Source organism: Culex pipiens, chromosome 1 (assembly GCF_016801865.2).
Source record: "Culex pipiens pallens isolate TS chromosome 1, TS_CPP_V2, whole genome shotgun sequence".
NCBI classification, from domain to species: domain Eukaryota; kingdom Metazoa; phylum Arthropoda; class Insecta; order Diptera; family Culicidae; genus Culex; species Culex pipiens.
The window spans coordinates 14,326,019-14,337,133 of NC_068937.1; the positions used below are offsets into that span (position 1 = coordinate 14,326,019).

General features: G+C 37.0%; 2 protein-coding genes and 1 long non-coding RNA gene across 3 annotated transcripts; 2 read left to right on the forward strand and 1 right to left on the reverse strand.

Annotated features, from left to right (window-relative positions):
- The first annotated feature begins 352 nt into the window (after window positions 1–352).
- Window positions 353–2,230, forward strand: LOC120425325 (zinc finger protein OZF-like). The gene is made up of 2 exons (XM_039589805.2): window positions 353–789; window positions 1,022–2,230. The coding sequence occupies exons 1-2, from the start codon at window positions 424–426 to the stop codon at window positions 2,192–2,194; spliced, it is 1,539 nt and encodes a 512-aa protein (XP_039445739.1). The 5' UTR covers window positions 353–423; the 3' UTR covers window positions 2,195–2,230.
- Window positions 2,231–6,294: 4,064 nt separating this feature from the next.
- On the reverse strand, window positions 6,295–8,370 carry LOC120425308 (zinc finger protein 226-like). Its single transcript, XM_039589776.2, has 2 exons — window positions 8,214–8,370; window positions 6,295–7,881 (listed from the first exon to the last, which is right to left on the reverse strand). Exons 1-2 carry the CDS (start codon window positions 8,220–8,222, stop codon window positions 6,418–6,420), a joined length of 1,473 nt encoding a protein of 490 aa, XP_039445710.1. The 5' UTR covers window positions 8,223–8,370; the 3' UTR covers window positions 6,295–6,417.
- Window positions 8,371–9,588: 1,218 nt separating this feature from the next.
- Window positions 9,589–9,943, forward strand: LOC120425312 (uncharacterized). The gene is made up of 2 exons (XR_005606504.2): window positions 9,589–9,711; window positions 9,776–9,943. It is a non-coding gene; the product is annotated as an uncharacterized LOC120425312 (long non-coding RNA).
- Window positions 9,944–11,115: the final 1,172 nt, after the last annotated feature.

Here is an 11,115-nt window from a genome sequence, read left to right on the forward strand (position 1 = left end):
AAAAGAGAGATGTGAACCGGTAACATGGAGTGAAACTTTCGCAGCTGTCATGGTAAACTTCACAGCAACTTGACAGAAAGTTTAACTCCATGTTGCACTTTTAATTTCTCGATATTACTGTACCCTTGAATTTTGTTGAGTTAATTATCTAAAAAGTCTTACTATTCTTAGTTAAGCGTGCATTTCCCACTTAACAACTGACGCAGCCAAATTATGACAGCATTGTCATTGAAATAATAAACAAACATAAATTGGAAATGTCAAAATAGACAAAAACAAACATTGCGGAAAATTAAAGAAACTGTTTTGCAGCAGTATGTTCAAACTCTTGCAAAATAACAGGTAAAAACTCGTGGGGAAAATGGGAATGACGGATTCACTACTGTTGTAAAGAAAGGCAAAGCAAATTTGGCAAAATTCCAGATGAACCCGCCCGCCCTTTGCCGCGTTTGCTGCGAACCGTGCCCCCAGCCGGCCGTTCCGTTCGTCGGCGACGACCACTCGCTGCCCTGTTCGCTGCCGGAGGCGATCGCCGCCGTCGGAGACGTTCGCGTCGACACGGGTGATGGGTTGCCGCAGCAGTGCTGCGTTCGCTGCGTGCAGCAGGTCACGTCGGCGTACGCGCTCAGGCGGCTGTGCCAGCAGTCGGACCGGAAGCTGCGGGAGATGTTTCCGGTGGCGGAGGTGAAGCAGGAAAAGGAAGAGTATGAAACCCTTTTCGAGGTGGTTGAGACACCATGCGAGGACGCTGAGGAAAAGTTTCCTCTGCTGCAGCTGGTTAAGGAAGAGGTTTTTTTTTTTTTTAACTTCATCATCCCGGTACGAGAATCGAACTCACGACCTCTGGATTGGAAATCCAGCACGCCGCTAGTCGAAACCCATCCCCTACCGGTCAGTATTCCCAGTGAGTAGAATAACTCTTTGAAGGGATCTGACTTTGCCGAGCCAGACAGGAATCGAACCCATCACCTTCCGCTTACAAGGCGAAACCCGTAACCTCACGGCCACGGTAGCTCGGCAGGTTGATATTGATGATCGCGGGGATGGATTCTTTGACGAAGATAGCAACTCGATGGAATTTGAAGAAACTGCTGACGATGTCACTGGTGAAGATGTCTGCTATGAGAAGGTCCCGGTGGAGGGATTCCGCTGTTGTGGTTGCAAACATGATTTTGCATCAAAGGATGAGCTGCTTGCGCATAGAGATACGGTGCATATAAGCAGAAAACACACGAGCGAACAACTGGAATACAGAGTGCAGTGTGATATTTGCTACAAAGTCGTCAGTCATCCCCGTATGCTTGTCGGGCATCGACAAAGAGTATGCTTTGATTTTCGTTGCAAAACGTGCGGCGAAACGTACGTCAGCCGGATACGGGTGATAAACCATTTCCGGATTAACCATGCACTGAACGTAGGAGGAGCATGCATCTGTTGTGGCTGTGAGCAGAGGTTCAACTCCAAGGAGGAGCTGGCGGCACACAGCGAAGCGGTTCATCTACCAAAACGACCTCCCCCGGATGCAAATCGCACAGTCGAATGTGACGTTTGCTACGCCAGTTACAAGCACGAACGAGGCTTACTCGTCCACAAGACGAGATTAACCAAAGCAGGACAAAAGCACCAATGTAATGAATGCGGGAAATATTTCCGATACTCCCACGGATATAAATTACACTTGAAAACTCACGTTAGAACCCGGTGCCATCTGTGTCCAGTGGTGGAATCTTCCAACAAGGCTCTCGTAGAGCATCTCGCAGCGCACATGACGCCCGACAAGCGCTACAAATGCCTCCTGTGCGGCGAAAGCTACCAGTCACCCCAAGGCCTCCGTCACCACGGATTGGACCACACCGGCGAACGTCCCCACACCTGTCCACAGTGTCCCGCCACCTTCACCAAGACAACGCAGCTGACGCGACACATGAAGGCTCACCGCAATCAGCGCGATCACCAGTGCAAGCTGTGCAGCGCAAAGTTTGTCGATCCGTCGAACCTGAACCAGCACGTGCGATTCTACCACCGGAAGGAGAAGCCGATGTTGTGCTTTTTCTGCGATCACAGCTTTGCGAAGGGGTACGACCGGCGGCGCCACATGGAGAACAAACACGCGACCGAACTGCAGGCCAATCCGGAGCTGGAGGTGGAGATGCGCGCCAGGAAGCGAGGTAGAGGCTGTAAGTTGGGAGTTTGAGGATTTCGTGTTTGAATAAATTGTTTGTTTGATTGATTTTACGCTTTTTAGTGATACAAATGTTGAATTGTTTAAAAAAATATATTTTCTGGTTTGAATTTTTTTGGTATGTCAATGCAAATTATATTTAAGGTGCTTGATCCCTACAACGTTTTCTTAACCATTTTTATTTTTTATGAATTATAACAAAGAAAGTATTTGAGAGCAAAAAAACAAACTCGTTTTAAGTTTAAAGGCTCCGTCGGAAGGAACGCAAAAATCACAAACGTTAAAATTATGTTGTATTCAATAAATAGAATTTTAAATCCAGAATAGTCTCATTAGGACAAATCCCACAACGCAGAATGTTGAAACGCCGAAAATTATATGGACACAATTTATTTTTGCTAGGATGAAGTAAGCCAGAGGGAATAGCCAATAACAATAACTCGATGATCATCGCTAAAGTATCATTCAGAAAAATCGATACACAAAATTTGTATTATTTTCTTTTCAAAATTTCTCTAACCTAAGATATTAAAAAAAGGCTCCAAAGTTATCTCATATTCTGTAATCTATGATGGTGACAACAATTGTAGCATTCAAGAATTCTGCAGTTTTTTTAAAGGTCCTTTGTTTGAGAATTTTGGAATTTTTAATTTTAAGAATTTATAAGTTTTTGTTGGTTGTTATTGATTGTTTTTATTTTCTATTTTATTTTTTTTTAATTAGGAGAAAATATCTTTGATTTTTATGAATATCTGAATTTGTATTCAAGACTTAAAGAATTTAAGAATTTTTGAATCTTAAAATTTTTGAATTTTAGAATGTTAGAAAGTTAGAATTTTAGAATTTCAGAATTTTAGAATTTTAGAATTTTTGAATTTTTGAATTTTAGAATTTTAGAATTTTAGAATTTTAGAATTTTAGAATTTTAGAATTTTAGAATTTTAGAATTTTAGAATTTCAGAATTTTTGAATTTTTGAATTTTAGAATTTAAGAATTTAATTTATTTTTTTAGAATTTTAGAATTTAAGAATCTAAGAATTTAAGAATTTAAGAATTTAAGAATTTAAGAATTTAAGAATTTAAGAATTTAAGAATTTAAGAATTTAAGAATTTAAGAATTTAAGAATTTAAGAATTTAAGAATTTAAGAATTTAAGAATTTAAGAATTTAAGAATTTAAGAATTTAAGAATTTAAGAATTTAGGAATTTAAGAATTTAAGAATTTAAGAATTTAAGAATTTAAGAATTTAAGAATTTAAGAATTTAAGAATTTAAGAATTTAAGAATTTAAGAATTTAAGAATTTAAGAATTTAAGAATTTAAGAATTTAAGAATTTAAGAATTTAAGAATTTAAGAATTTAAGAATTTAAGAATTTAAGAATTTAAGAATTTAAGAATTTAAGAATTTAAGAATTTAAGAATTTAAGAATTTAAGAATTTAAGAATTTAAGAATTTAAGAATTCAAGAGTTTAAGAGTTTAAGAATTTTAGAATTTTAGAATTTTAGAATTTTAGATTTTTAGAATTTTAGAATGATAGAATGTTAGAATTTAAGAATTTAAGAATGTTAGAATTTTTGAATTTAAGAATTTTTGAATTTTAAAATTCTTGAATTTTGAAACTTTTGAATTTTTGAATTTTTTGAATTTCTGAATTTTTGAATTTTAAAAATTTAGAATTTTAGAATTTCAGAATTTTTGAATTTAAGAATTTAAGAATTTAATTTATTTTTTTAGAATTTTAGGATTTTAGAATTCAAGAATTTAAGAATTTATTTAAGAATTTATGAATCTAAGAAATTTAGAATTTAAGAATTTAAGAATTCAAGAATTCAAGAATTGAAGAATTTAAGAATTTAAGAATCTAAGAATTTAAGAATTTAAGAATTTAAGAATTCAAGAATTTAAGAATTTAAGAATTTAAGAATTTAAGAATTTAAGAATTTAAGAATTTAAGAATTTAAGAATTTAAGAATTTAAGAGTTTAAGAATTTTAGAATTTTAGAATTCAAGGATTTAAGAATTTAAGAGTTTAAGAACTTTAGAATTTTAGAATTTAAGGATTTAAGAATTTAAGAATTTAAGAGTTTAAGAATTTTAGAATTTTAGAATTTTAGAATTCAAGGATTTAAGAATTTAAGAGTTTAAGAACTTTAGAATTTTAGAATTCAAGGATTTAAGAATTTAAGAGTTTAAGAACTTTAGAATTTTAGAATTTAAGAATTTAAGAATTTAATTTATTTTTTTAGAATTTTAGGATTTTAGAATTTAAGAATTTATTTAAGAATTTATTTAAGAATTTATGAATCTAATAATTTAAGAATTTAAGAATTTAAGAATTCAAGAATTGAAGAATTTAAGAATTTAAGAATCTAAGAATTTAAGAATTTAAGAATTGAAGAATTGAAGAATTGAAGAATTTAAGAATTTATGAATTTAAGAATTTAAGAGTTTAAGAGATTAAGAATTTAAGAATTTAAGAATTTAAGAATTTAAGAATTTAAGAATTTAAGAATTTGAGAATTTAAGAATTTAAGAATTTAAGAATTTAAGAGTTTAAGAGTTTAAGAATTTTAGAATTTAAGGATTTAAGAATTTAAGAGTTTAAGAGTTTAAGAATTTTAGAATTTAAGGATTTAAGGATTTAAGAATTGAAAAATTGAAGAATTGAAGAATTGAAGAATTTATGAATTTAAGAATTTAAGAATTTAAGAATTTAAGAATTTATGAATTTAAGAATTTAAGAATTTAAGAGTTCAAGAGATTAAGAATTTTAGAATTTAAGAATTTAAGAATTTTAGAATTTTAGAATTTTAGAATTTAAGGATTTAAGAATTTAAGAGTTAAAGAATTTAATTTATTTTTTTAGAATTTAAGAATTTAAGAATTTAATAATTCAAGAATATAAGAACTGAGTTTTTGTTCTATTGATTGTTTTTATTTTCTATTTATATTTTTTAAATTTTGAGAATTAGTTTTTAAATTTTTGGAGCTTGTTTGTTTTTAATATAGAAATTCAGTTTTTTTATTCAAAAAAATCTGAATTTTCCAATTTTTGGATTATAGTTACAACCGAGGTTACAACTAAAAAAATCAAAAATGTTTTGAATTTCTGAAACTTTGAATTTTGAATGTTGGAACTCTATTTTTTAATATCTTGAATCAAAGGCAGAAAGCCAGTTTCTGTTCAAAAATTATGAAGATTATTTCAACGATTCTTATGACAAACATTTTCGGAAGAAAATTCAATTTTGTTTCAGTAACTGGAAGTTGCTTTTGCACCAAAAAAATATTATCGCGGGCGTCAATAATTAGAGTTTACGCGCGTTGATAACAATTTTTTGGGTGTTGTCAAAGGTTGCCTTGTGTTTCAGCTGACTTTTGGGAAAATATTCAAAATAAATTAAGCTGACAGCAAAATAATCGTTGAATTTCAGCCCAACTTGCTGATTTACAAGGATTTTAAAACCGCGGTAGTTCGGCGGATTTAACCTCCTGTCAGTTAAAGCGAAGAAGAAAGAAGAAACGCGATTTTATCTTGAAATAGGCAATATCGTAATACCTGATCATATTTTTCTTTATAACTTAAAAGTTAATTACTTTATTTTTCAAAATTTCCATCCGCGCAAAATCCGCGCCTGAGCAAATTTAGCCAGCAATCTTCGGTTAAGGCTTGTATGCAGATCGGAAGGAAAGGGGTCAAGAAACAGCTTTACGAACAGCAGAACAAAGGAGAGGGAGCGATTTCTTGGGGCTTTTCTTCACCCTCTCTCTGACTTGCTTGCGCTGCCGCAGCTGCCCAGTCTCGAAATATTCTAGCAGAGCTGGTGGAACATTTTTGATAGAAAGTTGTAAGAATATCCAGCTCTGTGAGAACTCTGCTAGAATCCTGCTGGAACGTCGTGACTGGGTGCCCATTTGATTTTTTTTTTCTTGACCGGTTTCTTCCGAAGTGCGTATATACCGCTTTAGCAACAGTACGCAGCCAAATAAAACTGTAAACGTCAAAATATATCACAACAAACAATCATTGCGGTAACAAAAGAAGCAGTTTTGCAGCAGTAAATTCAAAGCATTTTAAGTTCTTGTAAAATAAAAGGTAAAAACTCGTGGGGAAAATGGAAATGACGGATTCACTACTGTTGTAAAGAAAGGCAAAGCAAAGAGGCAGTTTGGTGTGAAGGAATATCGGATTTTTTGAAATTCAAAAGCAATATAGATGGAGAATATTAATTTATTCGCTCATCTCCTCCTCATCCGCAACCGTCTGTTCAACAACGCTTCCCTCCCGAACGTGTCGCTCGATGTGTCTTTTCAGGCACTTATCGTAGTTGAACATACGCGGGCAGTGCGGACACTTAAACTTCGTTTTGATTGGATGTTTTGCACTATGCTTTGCCAAAATCGACGACGTACTGAAGCATTTTGCACACACCAGGCATTTAAAGGTATCGTTGAGCGTACAGTGTCTTTGGATGTGGCTTCTTAGCTTTAGGGGACAGTTTGAGACAAATGGGCACATGTGGCAGTTGGTCACATCTGGGCGGTGGTATTTCCTGTGCATTTGCAAACTTTTAAAAGTGAAAAAGCCATCTCCGCACTCTGTGCAAGGGTATTTCTTTCCCTCTTTGCGAAATTGCTTTTTGTGCTCGAATAGGTCGTTTCTGGTGGCAAAGTTTTGGTAGCAGATGTCGCACGCAAGCGGCCGTTGTTCGTCCGGATCTAACCGTTGAGGATAGTGCATTTCTTGGCTGTGGGCGATCAGTTCGACTGGTGATTCACAGTATTTCGAGCAACCACAGCAGATTCTCGATTTTTCCTTCACATCATCGTCTGATCGGCGACGATTGATGTTTTCCCTCGGTCTGTATTCATAGTTATTGTACTTGATATGCCCGTTCATTTTCAGAGCAGCCAGTACCGATGCGGTGTAAACTTTACACTGCACTTTTATGTCCACTTCCTGTGGCGAGTAAACATTATCAACAATCCTTACATGTTCTTCCAGCTCGCGTATCGACAGAAATGACTGTTTGCAGCTACAACATTTAAATCCGCCAATTGGACCTGTCGCAACATCGCCCTCTTCATCGTCTGTGCTCTCGACGATTTCCATAACCTCATAGAATTCCTCTTCCTCGTTATCTTCTTTGGATTCTTCCTCTTTATCGTGACATTCAGCGACCTCCTCCACGTCATCTGTCGGCTCCTGCTTGATGGATACTTCCTCAAGGGGCTCTTGCAAGCGAGCCTCCTCTATTTCCTCTTTGAAGTGCAACTCTTCAAAATCCCCTTCCGTCTCCGTTTTAATCTCTCCTACGTCCACCAACGGATCCATCGACTTCACCTCCGCCGGATCCTCCCATCGCGCTTCCTCACTTTCAGGCAAACCGCCGCCCTTCAGAGCCGCCAGCGTCACCTTCAGCCGGTGGATCGCGAGCAGCTTCGTGTTGGACTCGCGGCAGCGCTGCTGAACCTTGTAGCCCGTTTCGATGTCGCGCAGGCAGCGAACGCAACAATGCTGCGGCAGCCCGTCGCCGCTCGCGACTCGGACGCCGCACACGGCGTAGATCGCGTCCGCCAGCCGGTACGCCTTGCGTTCCGCGTCAAACCGGGCGAACGGAACCAGCTGGCGGCCGCGGCCGGTGCACACGCGACACACCGCCATGTCGGGCGGTGGTTTGCGGATCAGCTTCATCTGGAATTGGTTTTGTTTTAAATGTTTAAATTAATGTTATGGTCTTGATCACATTTTTTGAAGGTCCTATGAACAACCTTTTCAACTTTGATTTTTTAAGAGTCTTTTAGTTTAATATTTATTAAGTTTAAAAACTGCGGTATTTATAACCGTCTGTTAAGTTCATCTGGAATTGGGACAGAAATCTCGTTTATAAAGTTTAACGATAGTTTTGACAAAACTTCATCAGCTGTTATTGTCTCTGAGCTTTCGCTGCCCCTTTGCGGTCATTCGCTGCTCCTTTTCAGATTGGTTTGACTAATAATTGCACAGATTATCTTCAAGCTACTTACATTTAACATACTGGACTTGAAATCGAGGTAGGTAATTGAGCCAAAATCAATAATTTTGTAACTTGAAGAAAAAAATATTTATTTTGCAACATGAATGTTTACTTTTCTGACGTTTCCTAAGCGAAATCGGCCGTAAACATACACGAAAACCAAGTTCTAATCATTTTGAGGTTCGTTTTACTCGACGGTACTTCGTATGGCTGCGTACATTTTTTGTGTTTTGGTTTAAAAGGTACACGTTAAATTCAAATCAGACAAGAGCTACTCAAAGTAAAAAGTATCCTTTTATCAAGTTCACCCGTCGTCACCCTTTTAAAGGGTATCGAAAATGTACTGAATTTGACATACCCTTTCAAAAGGGTGACGCCGGGTGATCTTTAAAAAAGGATAGAAAGTATCCTTTTAAAGGATTGAAAGTACCCTTTTGAGGGATACTTGTGACTTTGAGTGTATCTACGTGCGTATGTATTGCGTGTACGTACACGAAAAAAAGTGAGGTTAAATTTTGTCCGGCCAGCAAAATCAAATGGTGCGCTAGTGTGCGTACGCGAAACGTCATAAAGCTCTATTCTAAATGAGCTATTACACTACGGCAAACAAACTCGCACTTTTTGACAGTTTGCCTGGATTTGTTTGTACAAATGACAGCCTGCATACATTTTGCCTTGTTTGCGAGTTTGGCAAACTGTCAAACACGAAAATGTGCGAGTTTGTTTGTGGTCGCTATTACTCTATAACAAACTAACTAGACAAGACACAAACCATAATATTTATTTCTATACTCGTTCGATTATATTAAATTATTATTATTTTACTAAAAAAACATGGCTCTAAAATATTTAATGAAAAAAAAACGCAAACTGTTTGTTAACTAACTTTTTCGCAAACAATATGGCGGAGCAGGCAAACTGCCAAACGCCAATAAGGTGCGTGTCTTGTCTAGTTTGTTTGTGATATAGTGTAATACACTCAAAAAACCTTTCACCACATAGTTGCATGAAATTTCCGGTAGCAGCCAATTTTTGGTCCCAAACATCATTTCACATGAGTCATGCAACTATCACAATGCATTCACGTCAATCCTACTTGCTTCCAACGCAGCCTACACTAACACAACTAAATTTTACGTGAAATTCTTGCCTGAAAATTGGAGGCGTGGCTTGCATGTCAGCTGATTTTGGTTTGCATGAAATTCATGCCACATTCGCAAGCAAAGTAATATGGAAAATATCCACTTACCATTTCATGCAACATTGTGGTGAAAAGTGACGACGACGACCAGAGATCGAAGGCTGCATGATTTTCCTGTCTGAAAATTTTGAGCCAGCCTGCAAGTCTGAGGACAATTAGTCTGCTGGTGATTCTCAACAGCTGAACATGGTTTCAGCATAGACTATTAGTCTATGGTTTCAGTTTTTCGTCTGTCTCGGTGGATTATCGACACCGGAAAAATCTGTATTCTTTCTCCATTTCTGGAGTTAGATTTATGCGAGCAACTGTAAGTATTTTTCTCATCATTTTAGCCAATTTTTGAATTAATGTATTATGTTCTTATTGTCTAGGCCATGGAACCAGAAATTTGCGCAAGGTTTGCAAGGAGGTGCGCAAGGTTTAACATCGTCAAGGGAGCAAAACAGGCTGCGAAGAAGGCGCTGGCCGCGAAAAAAAGAAGGAAAAGCAGCCAATCTGTCCCACAAGCCGCAAGTGGAGAGCCGGAAACGCAGACCAGTCGCGTGTGTGAAAAAAACTTGCTGATATTGGACAATTTAAAGCAAATGAAAAAAAAATCAAATTATTCACTCTACAGCATTGCCTTGGCGTTCTCGATTGCGAGATTCCTACTCGAAACTAGGTGTCCGAAGGCTTGATTGTTGAGGCAATTGCAAACCTCTTTTTACACCTAAGCTTCCATCCACCCCGGGATTCGAACTGACGACCTTTGGATTGTTAGTCCAACTGCCTACCAGCGACTCCACCGAGGCAGGACCCAGGGAGACGACTCCTGCACCTGGACTGAGCTAACAACCTAACCACTAGGTTAGACCGAGACCAACATTTACTTCCCTGTCCGACGGAAGGCGTGATCAGACAAATCTCGTCTCAAAATTTGCCACCGGGACCTTCTGGGATCAAACCCAGGACGACTGGGTGAGAGGCAACCACGCTTACCCCTACACCACAGTCCCGAAAGCAAATGAAAATATTATGTATATTGTGCCAAGAGTGTAAAAGTGTGTTGTGACTTAATTAACAATGTGTAATGTGTGTTAGTATCAGTGAAAATAGTCAAATTATGAAAATAAAATGTGAAAATAACAAGCCCTTTTTTAAATTCTTCAGAAATCCCAGACAACAAAAAAAGCAAAAAAACCATCCCCCCAGCGCCCCGTACTTTCAAGTCCACTAGAAAATCATGAGATGGTAACATTCCCAGAAGGTAGAACCTGCGTGAATTTGTTGCAACTTTGACGTGAAATTCTTGTGATGGGGCATATGGTTGTATTGGTTCGCTTGGAAATTGATGGAGCTTAGTCACCTGAGTTTCACGTAGATTTGACATGAACATAAGGCTTTCTAGTCAGAAATTTACCAACACATGCAAAGTATGTTTACATTACAGCTGGAGGTTTGTTTGCATCAGGTTTCCTATCTCTTTCTAGCAAAAGTTTTTTGTCAGGTGACTTTTAGCTAGTTTTTTTGACTGACCGCCCGATATGTCAGCCAACATATTTCGCAGGGCTGTGACAGCTCGAGCTCGATCATTGTTTGCATTAGCACACTATGACGAGAAGTTCGTCATTTTTGGGTTAAATTATATTGTTTCCACTGAGCCTAGAAAGCTTTATACAGATGGAAAAAATCACCTATATTTTCATGCAACACTGTGGTGAACAATTTTTTG